Genomic DNA, 23,881 nt, shown 5'->3' with positions numbered 1-23,881 from the left:
TTTTCCAAACGGAACACTTTCAGGTCTTCAAATCACAATTTTTTTTCTTTTCAAAGGAAACAATTTTATTTAAAAACCATGTGTTTGGCCTACAAAGTCACGAGACTAAACGCATTCTTAGAGATCAAAAGTTTAAACTGATAGGAAAAGGTAAATTTAATTACTTAATCATTATTTTAACAGTACTGAATAATGAGCGAGCTTTTGGTCAAGCAACGAATGGTAGATAAATTTAGGAATACACTAAAATATCTTGCAATTATGTTCTCAAATGATTATCATTAAGGACCAAAAATAAAAAATAAATAGAACTGTTGCAGTTTTTGTAATGTTGTACAATATTAGACAAGCCAGCAAAAAAGGACAACTTTTGATTTCTCGAAGAAGATAGAAGTTCACGGGTAGAAATCAGCTCAAGAACTCAATTTGGTGTTGGAAAAAGATGAGGCCCACTAGATTTTCAGCATGTGTACGTACGTTGCAATAAAACAAGCATTTGTGTCTTTTGAGTCACGGGTGATCAGAGCCTCACAATTCTGTGATCAATTTAATCATTTAGTTTGAATGTGATAGCACTGAAAATATAGCATTGTCATTTTCTTAACAAAAGCAAGGTCATATCAACCATTCTTTTAACTATCCACCAAGTTGTTGGTATTAGATATAGTCTGTGTTACCGCTCTAATAAGATTAATCGAATTACAATGTCATAGTGACTACTCTTCATGAGACCAATGGTAGATCAAGTTGGAAGATGTAGGATCAAAAGGAGGAGAAGGGTCGGGGAAATATGTATAGGTTGAGTCAGAGGTGGGGAGAAAACATAAGCGGAGGCATAGCGAAAATGGCCTCTGTCGGAAAAGAGTTGGAAGCTTTCCGACTCTTCTAACCTCGGTGGATGCAGAATGCAATAGTATCATTTTGAACTCCGTCAGCTCTAATGCACACCTCTAGAGTCATAGGCCCATAGTGTCCCTAGTGGGTTGCTAATTGTTAGGTACAATATTGACGACATTGCTTAGATGTAACAATTCGTATTTATATGTCGGGTTCAGGTTATATCGAGGCATTGGTATAATATTATATAGGTTGACTATAACTCAACTCATTTAATTAAACAAATCGAACCTCTCAACTCTAACTTGCTAATTTTGTGTCGGATTCACGTGTCATTTCAAAAATTGACACCCTTAAATGTTGCATGTTAAGTTCGAGTCGTGACGAGGCATGCGTATAAGACTATATAGATTGATCAACCTTAATTTAATTAATTTAATTAAACAATTCAGACTCATCAATCCTAACTCACTAATTTTATATGATGTTGATGCCAAATTCTCTGTTAAGAGTAAAAAATTACCAAGTTCAGGCATTACAAAGGGTTTTGGGGTAGAAAGCAATTGTGTGCGAGTGGCCAACATGTGCAGCGTGCGGGAGGTAAATGCCTAGTTGTGAGTAGTGGGTATGCTAGAGGGAGGGAGTGGACCGATTGTGACACAGCATGTATTAATGAATGTCAACAAACTTACTTGGAAATCCTCCTTCTTCTTGTTGTGATATAACAAGTTTGAGGTTAAATCTTGTCCCCAGTTAGAAAGGGTTTAAAGGAAGAAAACTTCCTTCTCTCATTGTCTAGTCTATAAAACCTATAGGCTATATTATATACCTTCGTAATGCAATGCCTCACCTCAATGACATAATATTGTCTGTTTTTTGCTTTTCCAAGCCAGACTTTTCAGGATATCACTAATCCTAGTACTACTCTCGTATAAACATGCTTAATTGTGGAGTTCTGATAGATTCATAATCATCACGGCGAGTGGCGGAGCCATAATTTTGTTTAAGGGGGGTCAAGATTAAAAAATAAAATTAAAGAAAAATAATTAAAAAATTAAAAATATAAATAACGTCATAAATAAACAATCAATCAGCATATTCTTTGAATCATGCTAGATTAAAATGATGCCATATTTTTTCAAATTGTGTTTTTAAAAATTTATGGTTAACTAGTTGACAATGTCCTTTTTATTATTTAGTAATAAATTAAAAAATAAATCAATGTTCAAAAATTATTATATACTTGATACGTTTTAAAGCGAGATTATGTGGGTGCCCATGGCAACTAGTATTTTTGGGTGATACCGTAGACATAGGAGCTTTGATGTATGCTTGTATATTAAGGTATAACATGGATCCTTTGTAACGATGATATGTATAGTGTGATTTCAGCTACTGTGATGATTCTTGGTAGATGCTCTAGTTATATTGATTAATGTTGATAAAATATTAATGTTTCCGATGCTTAGTAGCCTCCCTTTTTGAGGAATAGAAATCTCTAAATCTTGTTCCACGTGGGTTAAGGTTGGGAGACAAACCATAAAGTTAATTACTAGTTAATTAATTTTCAGGGCGTTACAAAGTCAATCAAATTTCTCTTCTTCAATATGTTCAATAATTCAAATAAGCTGCTTGGGATTTTTTTTTGAGAGACGTAGAGTAAAAAATTGCTTAGAACAAAGCAAAAAGATAGCCTCTTTTTTTTTTTCTTTTTTTCTTTTTTTTTTTTTTAACAATTTGTTAAGCCCTCAAGCATCACCCAGATCAAGTCCTCCACAATAGTCAAATACTTCGTGGTATCCATCTTCTCACAAACTATCTATAACAGCACAGATAGTATGGGGAAAAAGATGAAAAGAATACAATGGTAAATCTGATGACTTAGTAAGTATAAATGCACATGACCTACTCATCATTAAATGGTGAACTCAGTTGTTTATAAAGCACATGCAGTATTATGAGGTGATAGTTTATCATGGATGCAATATAAATATAATATATACTTTAATATGAGAATCATGTCATAGTTCAAATCGTATGATCTACCCGAAATATTACCCTTCTCAGCAGGGTTGGCGCTATTCCGAGGAACCTATAATACAATACAGGTGCCCCAGATATTGTATGCTACGTCCATCACTAGAAGCCCGACTGAGTCCAACCTCAGGTGGCCCACGCTATTAATGATGTTCGTCCTATAATGACCAACTAATGAAACATGGTTGCGCCGATTACCAATATAAATACATATATATTTGACTATAGAGTTAACCTGTATAGTAAGCCCATGATCGTTATCCTGCACGTACCAATATATTATATCATACGATGCAATTAATCTTCTCCACCTTTTACATGCATGCATTTACAAGTATCATCATTTGATTATCTTGTTAATCAACATACGTTTTCAAAAAATAAAGTTTACACTAATCCAAAATATATTTCATGAGAGTTGTAAATATGCATGTTTAATATATATAAAATAGTCATGCAATGAGGAGAAAGTAACAACAAGTATTCATGTGAGTTTGTACTCACCCGGATCGTAAGGCTCCTCCATAAAATCCTCTTGAGGTTCCACAACTTCGAATACTGAGAAAAGACCTATCATTAGTTCTAAACCCCGGCTAAACAAGTCCTAGACTTAAAATACCCAAAATAGAGGTTCTGCCTGGCCAACGAACATTCTGTGAAACTAGGCAAGCATTCGAGCTCGAGGCCAAACATTCGGCAAGAAATGTCTGTTGGGCAGAAAACTCATTTCGAACCAAATAGCCTTCTAGTCACTCCTAAGCAAGTTCTAAGGACACAACAAGGTTCATAATATATTCCTAGCCCAAAATAACATTTCCATGGAGAATAAAATACGTTCAACAAGAATGAAACACTAACCCAAGCTTAGACCAAGATTAAGGGTAATAACATAACTGGAAGCTCAAAATTAGCAACTAAGCTAACAATGAAAAGTACTTAAACAGCATAATAACTAGGTAAGGAACAAGCTAGACTTAGAAGATTACCTCCTTGAAGCAAAATCTCCAAGAAATCTCTGATTCTCCTTCAAGAACTCTCACAACTCACAAAAACACTCAAGTAGATGTTCTAAAGAGCAACACGGGCAGAATGAAACTTAAGAGTTGAGTGGGGAAAGGTATTTACAGGGCTTGAAAAGCTATGGGTGCCGCTATGATAGTTCAGCATGTCACCGAACGTTCGGTACTTATGGGCGAACATTCAAGTATTGTGCATAGCTTTTGTCGGGCGTTTGGTCAATATCCAGTGGTCCAAAAATTGGTCAATGAACGTTCAAGTGGTCCACCACCAAACGTTCAATGTACTTTTGGACTTACGCCTGAAAATATTGTTTGTACCTTCCTGACACACTGTCAGCGAACGCTCGGTACTTTCAACGAATGTTTGTAGTTGACTTTTTTAGCAGTTTGACCGATTGTACAGTGTTCAGTAAAACAATCATAACTTTTGCTACAGGTCTCAGAATTGGGCATGCGATCTCATTCCAGAAATGATATTTCCGAGATGAATGTCATGGTATCCATTCCAATATTTTTAAGTGTCTTCTTGGGATTCAAAAATATAAGATTTTTCTCTTAAGACTGTGTTTCCAATGTTTTCTTGTCCTTTAGGAATTATTCATTAACGTTGACACCATAATTGATCTCATATTCATTATCCTAAGTATTTCCATTTGGTTACTATGTATAAGTTGATTCTTAAGTACTAAAGGCATCAAACATTCGGTACCTCTGTTGAATGTTCGGTGCAATAATAAATTCTTAAAAAGTGCAAGGTCTTACACTTTAGCAAATGAAGTTCAACTCTAGCATCTTTAAATCATAATTAGAGTGTATTTAACCCTAATTTATTTTTTTGGGTATTACATTCTTCCCTCCTTATAAAAATTTCGTCCTCGAAATTTTGGAATCCCAAAGTACAAGAACAAATAATAACATAACCTTAACATTCGTAGTCTCATAAGTTTCGCGCTCAGCCCATTGTTTAGAAAGTCTTATCCAATCCATTTTTCTGGCGCTAGAGCTTCTTATAAACTGATCCATGTTGGCGTCCTCAAATGTTGTAGCAAATCAACTTGCAAGTTACCAAACGTATTGTAGTCAATGTTACCTAAATTTTATTTTATTTTTTTTAAAATTTGTTTTTTAAAAAAAAGTTCTTTTAATAGCCCAAAATTAGGTAAAAAAAAACAAAGCTCAGATGCGCATATTTTCTTCTTCTGAAGAAGACAATGATGATGGACCCAGCCATCACAGAGAGCGCAGAAATCATCACCGCTCATCGAACTCGGTATCGCACCGTGTAGTTAACTATTTAACCACTAGACTACTGGTACTCGTTGTATACTTAAAACTTATCTAATTTTTATAACCTCTTCAAAACGCCTTTAAACATTAAAGATAGTTTATGAATAAAATCTCATGATTTTCAGGCGATGAATAGTACGTTTAAGACTCAAACTAACAATTGTAATTTAGTGGTAATGTTATCTTTTCATGTGTTTTTCCATCCCATTTAATGGTTATTTTGAATGAAGAGGCAACTCTGAAGCGAAACTTTTAATTAATATTCGAGTTGCAATGAGTCAAAAGTTTAATGAAATATTTAACAATAGAGTGATACTTTAAGGAGACATAAACAAGAAATCTCATTAGAAAAAGAACAAAAAAAATCTGTTTGCAAAAATGGCCTCCGTCGAAAAAAAGTTGAAAGTTTCCGACTCTTTTAACCATGGTGGAGGTGAAATGCAGAAGTATCATTTTGAACTCCGCCAGCTCTAATGCACACGTCTAGATTCATAGGCCCATAGTGTCCCTAGTGGGTTGCTAATTGTTAGGTACAATATTGATAACATTGTCTAGAGGTGATAAATTGTATTCGTATGTCGGATTCAGGTCATATCGAAACATTAGTATAATATTATATAGGTCAACTATAACTCGACCCATTTAATTAAACAGATCGGACCTCTTAACCCTCACTTGCTAATTTTGTGTTGAGTTCACATGTGGTTTCAAAAATTGTCACCCTTAAATGTTGCATACCGGGTTCAAGTTATAACGAGGCATGCATATAAGACTATTTAGATCGATTAACCCTTACTTGACTCATTTAATTAAACAGGTCAAACTCTTTATCCTTAACCCACTAATTTTATATTGGGCCCATGCCAAATTCTCTTATAGTGTAAAAAATTACCAAGTTCTAGCATTACAAAGGGTTTTGGGGTTGAAAGCAATTTTGTCCAAGTGGGCAACATGTGCAGCGTGCGTGGTTCCATGGTAGGCATGGTAAGGCTAGTTGTGAGCGGTGGGTATGCTAGAGGAAGGGAGTGGACCGATTGTGACACAGGATGTATTAATGAATGTCAACGAACTTACTTGGAAATCCTTCTTCTTCTTGTTGTGATATAACAAGTTCGAGGTTAAATCTTGTCCCCATTAGAAAGGGTTTAAAGGAAGAAAACTTCCTCCTCTTATTGTCTAGTATGTAAAACCTATATTGTATATCTCCGTAATGTAACGCCACACCCTAATAACATAATATTGTTTGCTTTTGACTTTTTTAAATCAGACTTTCTAAGAAATCACCCATCTTGGTCCTACTTACGTATAAGCACGCTTAACTGCATAGTTCTAGTAGGTTCATGACCTTCACGACCTTAAAACACACTATTGTCAAGAAAGGTGCACATCTTCATCCCCATGCGGTGTAGGACGCCACACGTAAGGCGGAAAAAAAATGTTGAGTAATGTGATGTGTCCGGTATGGTTTAGAGTCCAATAAGGAGTATATCTCCATAAATTTTATAGTCAAATAATTAGTTAGATTATTTCCTTATTAGAGTCGTCCTAGTCAAGACCTATGCTACTATTTCTTATTTTCTAAGCTATAAAAAAAATAAAAAGAAGTAGGAAACATGACCCCTTCGAGGGGATCGGGCATCCAAGAAAAGCTTAAAGCAATTGATTGAAATTATTTTTCGATGATATGCTATAAGGCAGGCAAAAAATATAAAAAAAACTAACCCACGGCATTAGTTTTTTTTTTTTTTTCTTTCCTGAATTTGGTTAATGCTTTGTTTTTTCTAGGCATTTTTGTCTTTTTGGGGGCAAAAGAGAATTTTACAACCCCCAATAATAGATTAGTAGAACATACCACGCCTTATGAAGCGGGGGTCACTGATTTAAATCTCATTCTCCCTTTTGTGTAGTCATGTTAAAAAAAAAAAAAAAAAAAAAAAAAAAAAAAAAAAAGGTGAAAAAAACAAAGAAGCTCAGATGCGCGTATGTTCTTCTGAAGTATCAGACAATGGTGATGGACCCAGCCATCACAAACAGCGCAGAAGTCATCACCGCTCTTCGAACCAGGGACCGCACAGTGGTAGGAAACTATTCCACCGCTAGACTACTGGTACTTGTTGTAAAGCTAAAGTTTATTTATTATTAATCACCTTTACAAAACACCTTTAAACATTAAAGTTAATTTATGAATAAAATATCATGACGTTCAGGCGATAAATAATGCTTTTAAGACTCAAGCTAACATTATTAATTTAGTGGTAATGTTATCTTTTCATGTGTTTTTCCACCCTATTTAATGGTTATTTTGGATGAAGAGACAACTCTAAAGCGAAGCTTTTAATTAGTATTCGAGTTGCAATGAGTCAAAAGTTTAATGAAATATTTAAGAATAAAGTGATGGTTTAAAAGGACATACACAAGAAATCTCATTGAAAAAAAAAATCTCAAATTCAATCAAGGGAGAATTAGGGGGAAGAAGTAGGATATATCATACTATTGTATATAAAGGTGAAAGTAGTTTTTTTTTTTTTTTTTTTTTTTTTCCTAAATGATTGGAGAAAAAGGTGGTGACAATGGAGAATCATTGCCATTCTTGATCCAAAAGGAACAGATAATAGGGAATCCTAAGAAAAAATATTTTCCTAATATATTCCTAGCCCAACAAGGTTCCTAATATATTCCTAGCCCAAAATAACATTTTCATGTAGAATAAAAGACGTCAAACAAGAATTAAACGCTAATCCAAGCTTAAACCAATATTAAAGGCAATTACATAACTCGAAGCTCAAAACTACCAATTAAGCTAATTATGAAAAGCACTTAAATAGCATAATAACTAAGTAAGGAACAAATTAGGCTTAGAAGATTACCTCCTTGAAGCAAAATCTCCAAAAAATCTCTCATTCTCCTTCAAAAACTCTCACAACTCACAAAACCACTTAAGCAAAAGTTATAGAGGGCAACATAGGCGAAATAAGACTTAAAGGTTAAGTGGGGAGGGGTATTTTATAGGGCTTGAAAATATGTGGGTGCTGCTGTGACAGTTCAGCATGTCACTGAACGTTCGGTACTTATGGGCGAACGTTTAGGTAGTGTGTATAGCTTTTGTCGAGTGTTTGGTCAATATCTAGCGGTCCAAAAACTGGTCAACGAACATTCAGGTAGTCCCCCACCGAACGTACGGTTTACTTTTCCACTTACACCTGAAAATCTTGTATGTACCTTCCTCACACACTGTCAGCAAATGTTCGATACTATCAGTGAACGTTCGTAGTTGACTTTTTTAGCAGTTTAACCGATTACGCAGTGTTCAATAAAACAACCATAACTTTTGCTACGCGTCTTGGAATTGTGCGTACGACCCCATTCCGGAAAGCTCTTTTCGAGAAGAATGTCATGATATCCATTCCAATATTTTTGAATGTTTTCTTGGGATTTTAAAATATAAGATTTCTCTTTTAAGACTGTGTTTCCAATGTTTTCTCATCCTTTATGAATTATTCTGTAACCTTGATACCGTAATTGATTACATACTCATTATCCTAAGCATTTTCATTTAGTTATCATGTATAAGCTGATTCTTTAATACTACAGGCATCGAACATTCGGTACCTCTGTTGAACATTTGGTGCAACAGTAAATTCTTAAAAAGTCCAAGGTCTTACATTTTACCAAATGAAAACCAACTCTAGCATTCTTAAATCATAATTAGAGTGTACTTAACCCTAATTTATTTTATGGGGTATTACACTCTTCCCTCATTATAAAAAATTCATACTCGAAATTTTGAAGTTCCAAAGCACAAGAAGAAATAATAACATAATATTAGGGCTGGCAAAACAGATACCTGCCATGACCTATTTACGACCCATTTATTTTATATATGTTTTTTTATAATAAGGTTCATATAGGTATCATAAAGAATAGTTACATGCATAGGATAAACAGGTACATGTTTATTTGCCAGCCCTACTGATAACCTTAATATCCATAGTCTTATAAAGTTTGCGCTCAACCCATTTTTGGAAAAATAAGTTATAGCAAATCAACTTGCAAGTTACCAAAGGCATCCTAGTTGATGTTACCCAAAAAAAAAAATTAAATAACACCGGCAAAAAAAAAAAAAAAGGTTCTTTTAATCACCCAAAAAAAGGTAGAAAAAAACAAATAAAGCTCAGATGCGCATATTATCTTCTGAATAATCAGACAGTGGTGATGGACCCAGCCATCATAAATAGCGCAGAAGTCATCACCGCTCTTCGAACCCAAGACCGCACCGTGGTATGAAACTGTTCTACCACGAGACTACTGGTGCTTGGTATAAAGTTAGAGCCTATTATTATATATACTCTTTCTTAAACGCCTTTAAACATTAAAGTTTTTTATTTTTTATTTTTTTTTATGAGTATTTAAACATTAAAGTTAATTTATGAATAAAATATCATGATTTTCTAGCGATCAATAGTGCTTTCAAGACTCAATTTAAAAATAGTAATTTAGTGGTAATGTTATCTTTTCATGTGTGTTTCCATCCCATTTAATGGTCATTTTGGATTTAGAGGCAACTCCAAAGCGAAACTTTTAATTAGTATTCGAGTTGCAATGAGTCAAAAGTTCAATGAAATATTTAAGTTTAAAGGGACATAAACAAGAAGTCGCATTGGAAAGAAAAAAAAAATTAATAATAAAAAAAATAAAAAATAAAAAATCTCAAATTCAATCAAGGGAGAATTAGGGAACAAAATAGTATCATCCACCGACATCATACTATTGTACATAAAGGTGAAAGTAATTTTGACTGTTTTATGTTTTGGATTGTATGTTTTTGTTTTGAAAATAAAACAAAAAAGAGAAGGAAAAAAGTGTAATAATATTTTGTGGCCAACAACATTAGGAAATTTTCTTTTAAAGAAAAGAAACGGAAGAGAACAAATAATTAAAAGTAGACCAAGAAGTAAAGAGAAGTGATGCGCACATTTCTACTCACACTACCAAACGCATACTACTTGATGTAGCACTAAAAATTCCCATTAGATTTTGGATGGACCGCTATTGAATTTTTGATCTAATAGTGATTTTTATTGCGACATTAGGGAGTGTACACTTTAGAGTATAATAGAGTGAGTGTATGTAGCATCAAATTACATTTGGAAGTAAGGAACCAAAAGAATGTTTTGCAATGTAAGACAGCAACTTGCATTAAAATACAATGCAGCCAAAAACACTATTTACAATGCAATCAAAACAAAATGATCTCATTAAACTTCTCTCTTCCAACTCTTATATTAAGATTGGAACATATTGTAAAATCATCAAACAAACTGCAAATAAGAGCAGTCAAGGTCAACAAACAAACTGATCTATACAAAGGACTTGGCTTATAGCAAAGAATTGGAAATGATTAAGAAATAATATTACAACAAAAAGTAATTTACATAACAATAAACAAACGAATTCCACCTCTGGACCTTTTCAATCTTCAAGCAAATATCTGTTTCTTCTGGCACCAAAAGCAAATCTCTGTATAATAAAGCAAATAGAAAGGATTGGAATTGGGTGACCAGCAAACGAAGTTTTCATATTCACATGATACAAATTTAGGAATATATTCTTGGAAAAAGAGAGAAAGGAATAGAATTTTAGTGTATATGTTTTTTGTCAAAGGAAAATAAGGTAGACAACTTTTTCACTTCTTAACTGAGAATATCTGTGAATAGGCTTTTATCCCAGTGAGGAAACGAATATATGTGGGCTTCGTTGATCCATTGACAGGAATTGATCTGATGTTTGGAACAAGGTATTCTGCAACCTGTGAAATCCCACACCAGAGAAGGATAAAGAAAAGAAGAAAGCAAAAAATTCAGTAGATCTACATACATTTACATATGTATATTCCTTTTTTGTTTTTATGTTTTTTTTTTTTTTTTTTTAATTTTTGGAGGGGAAGTGGGTGTGGTGAACCAAAAAACCATAGTAAGCAACAGAATGTGGCATAGAGCGGTTGATGCAGAATCTTATAGTTTAGGGTCGAAATGACTAAAAATCTAAAAGCTATTTGTTTCAATGTAAGATCTTTTCATTAATTTTTGGTATTGAGTGAAACAGAAAATGTTTTCTGAGTGAAAGGAAAACTAACCTTAATAGGTATAAAATGACATGCTTCCACAACGCAGGAATCATTTTCTGCCCTTAACTTTACCAAAAAAAAAAATCATTCTCTTTCCCACTTTTGACCGATCCTCTCTCATGGCCCTCTACTTATGGCCAGCATATCAACGGCCCCAAAATTCAAAAATACAAATACAACTAACGGCCATCTCAACTCCACAAGCATTACACCTACCAACCATTGATGGCCACCCACGACATAAATTATCTGGCCTAGGGCACGCAACAATAGGTCCCAATGTCTATGTCATGCTCCTCCGTACCATGCACTTCATCTCTGAATCCAGCATTACTGTACCGGCCATGCCAGAGAAAAAGAGCAGCTTCAAGACTGACCTGTTGAGCCAGAGTATCTTCTAGTGCTAGACCGAGACTCGTAGGTCCTTGCACTCACTTTTGTTTTTTGGACTTGATTGGTGTAATTGGTTTTGAATCAGTTAAATTTGGTAATTTGAGTTGGATTGGTTGTATATTTTGAATTGAGTTTGTGGAAATTGTGGGGTTTTTTGGGAGTTTTTGGCCAAGGGATAAGAAGTTTCTACCTTTGAGTTGTTTTGGGTGTGGTCATGAGTACTGATTTTCTATGTGCCAAACAAAAGGAAGTTCTCAAGATCATTTTCCAGATTTAAATTAAACAACAGAAAATTCTATATTCAACTAGAAACAGTTTTATTAAAACAAACATAGGTTCACAATTTTGGGCTGGTTTAAGGGAAATAAGTAGCTCCAGTACATAAATCAGCTATCAAGAGAGAAGAAAAGATTTGTTTCTTTGGACCATTCAAGAGGGACCAAAAATAAGAACCAGCAGCTTCTCTCTCCACCTTGTTAGAGAGAGAGAGAGAGGCTCTCCCCTCGCGCCTTTAGAGAAGTCCCTTCCCCCCTCCTTTTGGTGGCCCCCAAGGAGGGAAGTGTCCTTCCCTTCGCTCCTGACTCCTCCCCGGCACCCACTCCCTCACCTCTCTCCTTTCCTCTCTTTCTCCTCTTTTTCTTTTCCATGTTTTTTAGGCCAGATTTGCTATCGTCTGTGATGCAGCCAGCAAGCTTTGATTTCATGTTTGTGGGTCTCTTTAATATTTCTTAAAGTTCTGGCAGATTATTTAATTAATCAAATTTTAGAGCAGCTATACTATTAAGTATTTTATTTTGTAGTTTGTACTAAATTTATGTAAGCATGCTTCATGTGAATACATAAATGTGCATAGCATGTAATCTACAAACTCACATAAGCATAGACCATAATCACAGAGGATCTGATTGACTTCTCCAATTCTCTACCTATACCATCAATTTGACTGTGTAATTGAAAGATATCTTTTGTCAATCACAGAAACTTATTGACCATTAATGAGCAATGGCTTGTTAATGACCGTAAAACACATCAATAATCTATTAATCATAACAGAGATACATAGATCAAGCTTACCACTTCAGCTGGTTCTGCCAAAACATTAATGAAAAACTTGGCCTGCAATAAAGGAAATGATTAATTTTGAGGACCAAAAGGACAGCAGAACAGAGATAAAAACGACTTATATATATATATATATTGTATAATATGCTCATTCAAACCTGCTTTGTGGTTGCACCAGACATAAGAAGATCAGTTGTGACCATTCCTGGCTGCAACACCCAAAGAAAAGAATAAGGACTGAGAAAAAGTAAATTGAAATGTGTCAAGGCTAAGGACCTTGGATGACATTGCCTTGGAACCATGGAACAAAAAGCTGGCAAGTTTATTGGTACCACTCTATAAATCATGAAGATATTTAAGGAAGAGTAAAATGGGGGAAAGAAAGGTAATTACATATACCCATGAATCAAAGCATAAGCAAAGGATATAAACGAATAGTCTCTAGGCGGGTGTAACAGACCCGAAAATGAAGCCAACAATCAATATTGAGAATGTTTATGGGTGTGAGAAGTCGACTTCTAGCCTAGCATGTGCAACTTTTAATGAGGATAATCTTACAATATCTTTAGATAATTATCAAACAGAAGGTTACTCTCAAAACCAAAAAATAAAGGAACCATGTGCTAGTCCAATTACTTAGATCTACAATAGTGAGAGCCGAAAAGAGAAATCACATTACAAGCCATCACCAGCCAGAAGATGTAGTGATAAACCAAATATATTTGGATGCTTCTTCTATTTTCAACCTTTATTGTTTTCCCATACTTCTCTCATTCATGAGAAAAGTACTAGCCTCAGCACTCATTGAATCATCTCCTTTAGGCATCACCTATCAACTGCACTAAGTCCAAGTCTCACAATTGAATCCAGTTTCAAAAAATCAAACCTTCATGTGTTTCAGTAAATCACTCCTGTAACTCACATAAGTGAAATCTCTTATTCATCTAAAAACTCACATAAGCAACTACAGCTTAAATCCTTCCTCTGCCTGACTTCTATAGTATGTTGCGGATGTGATTAGAATTAGAATATTAATGAAATAATTAAATTCACTATTTCCTAATCAGCTTAAAAATTTGGGATAACTGATTTTTTTTTTTTTTTTTATAAATAAAATTGGGATAACTGGAGATGTAATATAGTATTCAAGATTCAATACAAATATTCTAAGTTTGAAACCTAACTCCACAGTTTATCCTCCCATTTCAGTTAAATATTCAATGTGTTGAGCCTCACTTGTTGAAGAGGAATTTAAGCCCACACGTGAAAAGGAATGTTAGAATATTAATTAAATGTTTAATTTTACTATTTTTTATTAGCTTAAACTTTAAAAACAATTGGTAATTTAACATGGTATAAGAATAAAGTTCTTAAGTTCAAATCCTGACTTATAATTTACCCCTACTTTGAAACTGTGTTCATTAACCAATTATCCCAAAAGCTTAAACTGATTGAAAATTGTCAATTTAATAATTTAATTTAATATTCTACAGTTAAATCTTTTGTGATAATAGCAAAGGGTTCCTAGAAGAGCAATACATTATTCATTAATCAATGGACTTCACACAATACGCCCTCATAGCTATTAAAACTATACATTAATCTTTGAAGTTTTGAGTAAGATCTATGAATACATAAAATTGCAAATAATAACATCTATACGGTCTTCATGACCTAAGCATCTGCAAGTCCAAATCTAATTTGAGGTGGCCCAGTAACAAGAGGTCTCTGCAGACAACTTTACCGCATAGTAGTGACTTGCAAGCAGTGTATTATTATTATTATTATTATTATTATTATTATTATTATTATTATTATTCAATAATTTGATAGAGTTGAGAATATGTCCTTCTGTGACATAGTGTACAATCATTAATTTATTTGTTGAAAATAATTTGATAATGAATGAGAACAATTTACTTAATTGGTGTCATACTCAAGACTGACGTTACTTGTCAGGCACCAGCTTAGTCTTCATTGTCTGATAGGCATTTAGATGAGTTTCTGGAGTTTTTTTTTTTTTTTCCTACCAAAGAGTGGAACTATTTTCAGATAATTGCTCAAAATGAAGGATAGCCTAACAAGATAGTTCCCAGCTAAGTGCACTAAAGGTGACCAGTATCAAATTTATCCTAGTTGAGTACATGATACATTTGTAAAATATTAACATCTTTTTCAAAAAACTAGAAAAGTTTAATAAAACACCAAGTGCTGACATGCTGTGTATCTATGACATTGTAGTAGCGCTTCTGAACTATGATGTTTAACTCAAAAGAACCAATTAATAGACAAGTTAAACTGCCCTAGACTAAATTTTCACAATAATAAACTATCAGTTGCAAGTGTTCTCTGACTAATAATGTTCTGCATATAGAAGTTAAAGATAAGTTATTACATGGGCATGGTAAACCATACCGATAAATTATGCACTAACACGTTTTTAACATCTTGCATCCGCAGCTCAGCCTGTGAAAGATCAAGATCCATATAGCAAAGAATTAGCAAAATAATTTAATTAGTTCTGTACAAAGCAGTGTAAGCATTCAGAAAGACACTCAAATTGATCTGCATGTTCTTAAACAAACATAGAGATAGTGAGGAGATAATAGAAGAAGAGAGAAAGGAGAAAGTGCAAATTGACTTTATAATGTATTCTCACAATTGTATGTGCTTATATTGTATGAGTTGTTCTTCTTCTCTTGTCGATTTAGTGTGCGGAGGACAAGGTCAGGCGAGGATCTAAAGACAAGGGGTCTTCATCTCAAATGAAGACGATCAAAACCCTTTCAACTCTTCCGCCCGACTCTGCCTCCAACATTTCGTAGGTGCAGGTGGAGGCTAGAAGGAAATGACCTCGTTGAAAAAGAGTCAGAGGTCATTGCGACATTTGTCAGAGGAAAGCCTATTCATGATTTTGCCACCTCCGATGCACACCACTACTTCATAAGAACGTAAAAATTAAATTTATCCCTACTATACACTTTTCATCAATTTGGAGCATAAATATCCCATCCTGCCAAGAATAACTTGCATCACAGATGTTTCTAGAAGGAGACATGCTACACATCCCAAATTTTCTTCCAAAAAGTTAGTTCCCAAATGATGTGTCACCATCCCATAAGTTGGTGACACACTTCCCAAAATAATAAATCTCATGAGATGGTGACACATCATTTGGTAACTAACTTTTGGGAGAAAAATTTGAGACGTGTAGCACTCCTCTTCTAGAATACTGCTCAGAACATTCTGAGATATGTTGTTAAAGCAGAGAAGAGCAAGGAGATACCTCTAAGCTATCCTTCTCACTTTTAGGTTACAGATAGATCATTTCAGTCTAGGGCACTGAGATTGAGAGCCTAACTAGCGATATAGAGAAGTAAATGATCATAGGAGACCAACTCAAAGATCTCTCAAGTGGTGAGACACTTGGTGGGGTCCTATATGAGGAATTAAAGTTGTGAAATAAATAAGTAAAATAAAAAATAAAAAAAGCTCCTATAAAATGGATATTATAAGCAAGCATATAAATCAACTTAAACTTCGAAATCTTTCTCTCAGCCACACCATCGAGTAATTATAGTATTTGATAAACGAAGATTAGGCAACCCTTCTTGGTCACTAGAGTATACCTTTTTCAGGGTTGCCTTCACCACTCCCACCTTTAGAGGAAAAAAAAAACACACACACACACACACACACAGGTACACAACAAAACCTTAGTCCCAAATTATTGGGTATAACAATGGCTTTTTGTTCCTAAAATTCTATATCAAGATATAAAATAAACAGCAAAAATGTTGAACCCTATACCCCAAAGATGTTCATGATACAAAACCAATTGTAGGTGAGCCCAAAAATACTTAATAACTTCTCAGGAACAACAACAGTTCCCATTTCTGAAAAATGCATGAAAAAGTGATAATTTCTCATCACATGATCAAGCTGATTAATGTCGTAATAGACTCCTAGATGAGTTGCATCAAATGTGGAATCCCAATATGGTAAAGGGGCGCAAAACTGACTAAAGCCCAAACAGTCAAGGTTCAGCATCTAAACTAATTAAGTAGTTAGGAAACAGATTCCATTAGTAAGTCAATGCATGGACAGCATGTGACTTTTACTGTAAATCAATATCCTGGCTTTGCAAAACAAGTTGACCATATACCTGTAATGATTTTGTTAAATGCACCACACTTCGTTTTGTGGCTCCATATGCAGCAAATCTACTCAAATGAACAAGAAAGAAATAGCCATCACCCAGCTGTTTGATTTGAACAGCATGTCGATAGAATAACATAAACTTCATGACAACTAGCATTTACATAAGAGATCAGGGAACACAATACAGCTTTTATTGTTCATTATTAAAAATGCAGTATTTAATTATAGTGGTACTGAATCACATGAATGCTATAGAGGCACTGTAATAGCATGAATGGAAAGATCAAAAGATGAAGAGAGATATGATTTATCCAAGAAAATACAGTTAAAGCATTCTTGAAAAAAGCCAGTCCAGAAACAACACCAACAGGTGAACCATGTCTGTCACCGTAAATATTACGCTTCAATGATATAACATAAAGATATTTCAGTTGAAAGCACCCGTAAGGCACTTATAGTGGCTTAGGTGGTAATGTAAGCAAGGTGGGGAGACGCCAGTGCCAATGGCTGAGTGGTGGAGAGCAGTTGGTGAGGTGACTGAAGGAATTTATGGAAGCAGCATGGAGCTGACAGTGTTGTCAGAAGATGCTGGGTACTGGTGATGTTGAAGGCAAATTGAAGTCGCATAGTGGTGCCACGGAGAGACTTAGTTTTCTTACTGTTTAAGAGGAAAAGTAAGAATCCCAAGATTTTAATTTTTTGGCCATTTTACCTCTTTCTATTCTAAAAAAAGTGTTATTTCGACAGCTGAACAACCACTAAATCAATAAAAGAGGCAACAGAATGATACTAGAGGAAAAAGGGAAGCCAAAAGTGTGTTTCTTCCATTTCACCTTACTTTTCCCCACAATTTTTTCCCAGCATGTAAACAACTAAGAAATTCTTTCTTTTCCATTTTCATTGAATCAAAGAAAACCCTTTAATGAACATGAGCTGAAGCTTCATATATATATTTGGATCAGCGGAAATGTACTATATGTTTCTGCTTTCTGGGGGACATACCTGTTTACAAATGCCATGTATCAAAGATTAGTACATAAATGGAAAAATGTAGTGCTACACATCACAGTCACACTGACAAGAGACAACTTTCCCACTAGAAATGATGGTCAAATCCCTAGAAAACCAATAGCCAATATGAACGTTAACAATGGTAATTACAGGACCTAGATGGATATTAAGTCTGTACTGGGGACACCAACTCACCATATCAACTTGGCAACCACCAACACCTACTTAAATGCCAAGGTGCAGGTTTTAACAAGTCTTATAGAGGATCTGTAAACAAAATAAATCAAATTACATATCATATATCACCCCTCCTTGTTCTTTACTGTGATATTTTTAACTATTCCATATATCACCCACCCCCCGGGAAAAAAAAAAAAAAAAAAAAGGGCATCATTAGATTAGTAGGACCATCATATTATGTGCATTGTCTAACCAAACTAATAGGCTGCAAAAGGTAAGCAGCAGCATGAGAAAGACAAAATAGCAACCAAATTTTTTTAGCTGGTTTAGAGAGCAACACTGAAGTAAGCTAAAAGGGTACCTAGGTGTTGGTCTTCCATCTGAACCAGCCCCATCAATGTTGAAAATATGACCCCCTCGATGCTGGTTTAACATCATCTTTATTGCCTGAAGGATCAGTCAACATACACATGTGACAATATATCTTCGACAGGCCACTTAAGAAAAAACAATTATACCTCTCGGCAACATATCATCAAACCAAGGGTGTTTGTAGTTACAACTTCACTGCACAGAAAGAGTCCATATTATAAATAACTCAGAAGCTGGCCATTAACAGGGGATAGAAAAGTGTACGGAAGCTCACATAAGATCTTCATCTGAAGCTTCTGCCAGTGGTTTATAGCTATATGCATTTGATCCTGCGTTATTAATCTGCATCATTCTCAACATAGGGTAAGTCGTAAACACACAACTAAATCTGCTCAAAGTAGCACATCAAAAGTTAAAAAACAATAACAGAAAAAGAAAAAGAGCAATTTTGGATGAACTCATTAACAAGTGGGTTTTCAATTTGAATCTTAGCATCGATCCAAAATGGGCAAAACTGAAAGTTTTAAAGCATCTAAACCAAATGCTAAACTAGTGGTTCAAGAGGCCTAACAAAATACATTAGCCCATATAAAGCACACAGGCAATCAAGAGTTGTAGATACACTAACATTCCAAACAGAGACAAATTCGTCCAATTACCCAATCAAAATGAAAACAAAGATAAACAGGCCTTTGACATGGAATCCAAGAACAAACAAACCGAGCTTTAATACCATGTTAAAGCATTCAACCCAAAAGCTTAAGTTTGTAGGTGGAGAGGCCCAACAGGTATATAAACACATAATCAAACACACACCTAATCCATGACTGTGAGATTCCTAAGAGAAAGAAGAAAAAAAAAATGCAATCCCACTCAATACCATGAAAAACAGAGCATATACAGAGGACCACTAGCTGAAGAATTATTTCTTCACCAATTATTTTGCTAGACTATGACTTATCATCTTTTAGTTCTTCATGATTATTCGAAAGATTTATGCTCCTCTAACTGTTCAAAAGACTGTTCAGGCTAACTTCATGTCATTCAGCAAGTAATCCTATACCCATAGATAGAAGCATGCATCATTATATAATAATACGTCATAAATCTCAAACCATCCGGTAAACCCATAAATATCCAGCTAAAAATCACTTTTAACACCAAGCACGAATTTATAATCAGCAAGAACAACTAACCCATGATTTTATCCAGCTTAAGAGAAATAACTGGAATTTAACATTAAGCAAATAGAGTAACAAAGAGGAAAAGATCTAGCATTAATACCCATATATCAATGTATTTCAGTTCTCTTTGTGCAAATGCAACTAAATCCTTCACATCCTGTCCGTCTTTAACATCACATTTAGTACCCTGTGAAGAAAGGAGTGATTCAGAATCAGCAGCATGAAGTAAAACAACAGCTTAAGCCAGGGAGAAACCATTAAGAAAAAAATGACAGTGGTAGCAAAAACAGAAGAAAATTTTCAGAAGTCCCTGTGGAGGTACCCACACATGCTGCTCCCCAAATTCTTCTCTCAGGCCCTGAACAGCAGATTCAACCCGTTCAGCTGTCAAAAAAAAAAAAAAAGTTATGCAACTACAAACAGCAGTCATTTGGTAATTGAATCACAAGCTCAAAATAACCATTCAAGTCAAAGCTTCACCTGTTCATATCATACGATGGGACTTAATTCACCAGGAAAAGCAAAACAGGTTAATAGAATGATGATCTAATACGAAAAGGATAAGAGAATGTCTTTATTAAGAAAAGAATAAGGTTCTAGTGTTAGAACAAATGAGATAAAGAGATAGCGGAATGTGTAGAAATTGAATTTGGAAGCATAAAAACAAAATTCTCAAATAATTCACAAATTTCCAGAATGCAAGTTGCTTTTTTTTTTTTGCAGTAAATTGTTAGGTTTTTTATTGGCCGATTTGGTGTTCAAAACAAGTGCATGTAAGTAACACTTGGTGTGGTAGGTTTGTAATTAGGATTAATTGTCAAAATCCGTCAAAGTTGTGAAGTACAAAGGATCAGAAACTCGTCTTCTAACGCCAAGACGACCAGTATTATAAGGAACCACCGAGACACTCATTTGGAAACGTGTTCGCATCTGTCCAGACAAGTCTCTTAAGAACTGAAAATTAGAGAGCCATAGAGAAGCTCGTTCGGAATAGTGTTCACACAAGTCTGCACGAGTAAGTTTATCTAAAGCCCTGAGACCCTCGTCTACAACTGTGTTCAATAGGGTCCAGACGAGATGCTTTATTTGGAGCCCCCGAGAGCCTTGTTCACAAAGGCGTTCGTTGGGGTCCGAATGAAAAGCTTTATTAGAAGCTCCTGAGAAGGCCATTTGCAAATGGGTTTGATACAGGTACAGATGCCGCTAGGGTTCAAGGCATGAAACCCTAGCCTTGTCCAAACAAGCCTCATAACCCGTTTGGACGCTGCCCGTTTCAGTGTTCAAATTGCACTAAAAGGTAGGGATATTAACTTGGAGTATTTGAGGACTGCTATGCACGACTCCGGAGTAATGCTAAACAATGTATGTGTGTGTCAATATATGTCAACTTCCTACAAGGTAGAATACATATTCATTCAATATCCAATAGACTATAAGAAAAATTAATATTCAAACATGAGAGCTTCTTGAGAGTTCACAAGTTACATATTTAATAAAGTGTTTTCGGTGCCTCTAACAGATTTTTCCCAAATTACTCATAAATGTTAAATTGGAAGCGAGTTTTCTATGCCCCATCATTATATCTCCAATAAGTCTTAATACCCCCAATGATCAATAAATTACTGATCCTCCAAAAGTTACTCTATATGTATAGTTTTGACAGCAACAAGTTGGCTCCGATGGGAAGAAAAACTATTGGTAAAATTAATTGTGTGAGAAACAGTTGCATTTGACCAAATAGTTTTGACCTTGAGGCAACTAAATTATACAATAGGAAGAATTTAGTAGAGGCACACCAAGTAATTCATTACCTGTTCTTGAGCAAATTATGACATTGTCACCTGCTTTCAGAAACTCTTTAGCCAACGCATAACCTATTCCTGAATTTATTTAAAAAAAGGGGCAAGTAAAAAATCTGGAAAATAAAGACATGAGGAGGAAGAGAGAATAGAATCTACTTTAGAATTTAACTTTCAACTTTATGAGCAATATATGTTGATAGTTCTCTAAACCAATGGAAACAATACCAAGGGAATTCCTCAAAAGTAAAGTAATCTCTCTCTCTCACACACACACCCACACATACAAAACACCTATTACATGGAATTCTATGACATATTTACAACCAATTATATAGACGAAAGAGTCATTTAATTTGAAGCCTTTACTAAAAAATATGGCATTGTAGCAACATACATTCCAAGAATACTTCCCTTCAAATGGAAGAATTTTCCAAAAAAAAAGATATGACCATTTCTGTTGTGTTCTCTTAACTCCAAAATCAATGCATTTGACAGACACACATGTAAAACACACACACAGATGCATCGGTATTCACTTATAACAGAAATCACAAAGATAAAACAAAGAAAAATTGTGCTGTATTTTCACTCAATTATGATAAGTTTAACAGATGATATACCATGAAAGCTTGTAGCTCTGTCCTGAAAATTTTCATCAAAACCAACACTTACTCTCATCAAACAGACCTCCATCCTAAGTCATTACTCAGATATAAAGTCAGAATATTTGCTCCATCATGTAATATAGAAGCTGATTTATTCAGCAATATAAATTCTGAAGAACCCTGCTGCTTTTAGTTCTGTCTCTTGGAAGCTTAAGGCACCAGATAGATCGCTATATAATTAAATCCATACCCTTGAATTTCAACCAAAACCAAGGAACTTGCTATCTTGTCCTCATTCCTCAACACCAATCCTTGTGCCCATTTATTTTCATTCCTTACCCAATTGAATAAAAGATATTACTGTTAAATCATCACTTGTCCTAAAAGCTTAAGTTGATAGGATGTGGTAATTTAATTATTTAATAATTAGTAACACGCATCCTCACGTGTGAGCTCGAACTTCCTTTTAATAGGTGAGGCTCAATACGTATAATATTTTAATTAAAATAGGGAGTGAATAATGGAGTCAAGGTTCAAACTCAGGACTTTTAGCTCTGATACCATGTTAAATCACCACTTGTCTCAAAAGCTTAAGCTAATAGGAAGATGTAAATTTAATTATTTAATCAATACTTTAACAATTACAATATACCCTAATACTAATCATACCATATATTGCTTTAAGGTATACCCACTTCTCAAAGACAGTTTTACATAATTTTGCTTTAAGAAAACTCTTAAGAGTTTAAATATCTCTTTGCTTTCTTTTCCTCCAGCTTCTACCAACCGAAACACATCTCATATCGTTCCACGACCTATGCAGGGCTTCTATGATGTTGAATATCATGTTAAACATTAATCAGTAGTATTGTCGTATTGACACAACCTATCTAACATTTACACCAAATTATCAACCCCCAGAAACTAAATAACACTAACAATTAAATTGTACTATTGAATACCAAAAAACAGCCAAAATAAATAAAACCCAGAAACACATTCAAGAAACCCACATCAAAACTCAAAGAACAGCATTAAATTAGGAAAGCAGAACCTCAAAAACCATTAAAAGCTCAAACTAAAGAGAGACTTAGAAGTTCAAAATCTGACCTTTGGTCGACCCAGTTATCAGAACGTTGTAAGGAGGAACCATGGGCTCTCTGTTTACAGAGGCTTCGGCCTTTATAGTCTGAGATTTTAAATTCACAGCACATGGCCTTAAACTGAGGTGGAGATTGTGGCGGGAACCAACGGTCGAAAAGGTATAACGGTCAAATTTACGAATGGGGAGGTGTGGTTGAGAGAAAGGAAAGAGGAAGGAGTGGTGGATTTTGGGGGAGAGAAGAGAGAGGGATGGGGAACTGGAGTAAAGGGAAGAAGTAATCGCCATTGATTAAAGAAGCCAAACGCTCAAACGGATAAAAGCTTCACACTATTACATCAAGGTGGTTTTTTTTTTTTTTTTTTTTTTTAATAAAATAAAAAATAAAAATAAAAAATAAAATCTTTTTTCTTTTTTTGCCGAAATATGTATAAATTTAATTTTTATTTTTTATTGTTTGAATTTAATTTTTATAAAATTCCGATAGCCAAATAATAATGGATTTTGATCCACAACAACTTCAAATTTTTGTTTAGATTATTAGAAAATGTGAAAAAGTTCTTATAAAGTCAACCTATCTCAACAAATGAGTAGGTTATCCAAGACTTATTCAAACAATTAGGGCTATAAAAAAATTCTTATATTTACTATCTGAATTGCTAACAGTGCAAAATTATTGGAATCTCTATTTACTGAAAAATGATT

At 34.6% G+C, this 23,881-nt stretch overlaps 1 protein-coding gene and 3 non-coding genes across 4 annotated transcripts; all 4 read right to left on the bottom strand.

Moving 5' to 3' along the window:
• Positions 1–5,065: 5,065 nt before the first annotated feature.
• LOC148587180 (small nucleolar RNA snoR114) lies at positions 5,066–5,153 on the bottom strand. Its single transcript, XR_015911623.1, has one exon. It is a non-coding gene; the product is annotated as a small nucleolar RNA snoR114 (small nucleolar RNA).
• Positions 5,154–7,146: 1,993 nt separating this feature from the next.
• Positions 7,147–7,234, bottom strand: LOC132168343 (small nucleolar RNA snoR114). The gene has a single exon (XR_009438857.2). It is a non-coding gene; the product is annotated as a small nucleolar RNA snoR114 (small nucleolar RNA).
• Positions 7,235–9,347: 2,113 nt separating this feature from the next.
• LOC148587179 (small nucleolar RNA snoR114) lies at positions 9,348–9,435 on the bottom strand. Its single transcript, XR_015911622.1, has one exon. It is a non-coding gene; the product is annotated as a small nucleolar RNA snoR114 (small nucleolar RNA).
• Positions 9,436–10,565: 1,130 nt separating this feature from the next.
• On the bottom strand, positions 10,566–23,491 carry NOL (NYC1-like protein). The gene is made up of 13 exons (XM_059593878.2): positions 23,185–23,491; positions 21,479–21,547; positions 19,990–20,051; positions 19,768–19,854; positions 18,758–18,825; positions 18,630–18,678; positions 18,473–18,558; positions 16,925–16,982; positions 15,175–15,225; positions 12,918–12,968; positions 12,772–12,813; positions 10,876–10,986; positions 10,566–10,697 (listed from the first exon to the last, which is right to left on the bottom strand). Exons 1-13 carry the CDS (start codon positions 23,462–23,464, stop codon positions 10,650–10,652), a joined length of 1,062 nt encoding a protein of 353 aa, XP_059449861.2. The 5' UTR covers positions 23,465–23,491; the 3' UTR covers positions 10,566–10,649.
• Positions 23,492–23,881: the final 390 nt, after the last annotated feature.

This window comes from Corylus avellana, chromosome 2 (assembly GCF_965113065.1).
Source record: "Corylus avellana chromosome 2, dhCorAvel1.hap1.2, whole genome shotgun sequence".
NCBI classification, from domain to species: domain Eukaryota; kingdom Viridiplantae; phylum Streptophyta; class Magnoliopsida; order Fagales; family Betulaceae; genus Corylus; species Corylus avellana.
The sequence above is the reverse complement of the archived record's forward strand: the minus strand, read 5'-3'. Positions and strand labels throughout refer to the sequence as shown.

Bases quoted from the DNA above. Each gene is read 5' to 3' on its own strand.
- NOL (XM_059593878.2), bottom strand. From the start codon at position 23,464: ATGGCGATTACTTCTTCCCTTTACTCCAGTTCCCCATCCCTCTCTCTT. The intron at 18,826-19,767 runs GTATTAATGCTA...AGAATGATGCAG, and splicing joins TGAAATACATTGATATATGG to ATTAATAACGCAGGATCAAA. The intron at 10,698-10,875 runs GTTAAGAAGTGA...TTTATTATACAG, and splicing joins CCTATTCACAGATATTCTCA to AGATTTGCTTTTGGTGCCAG.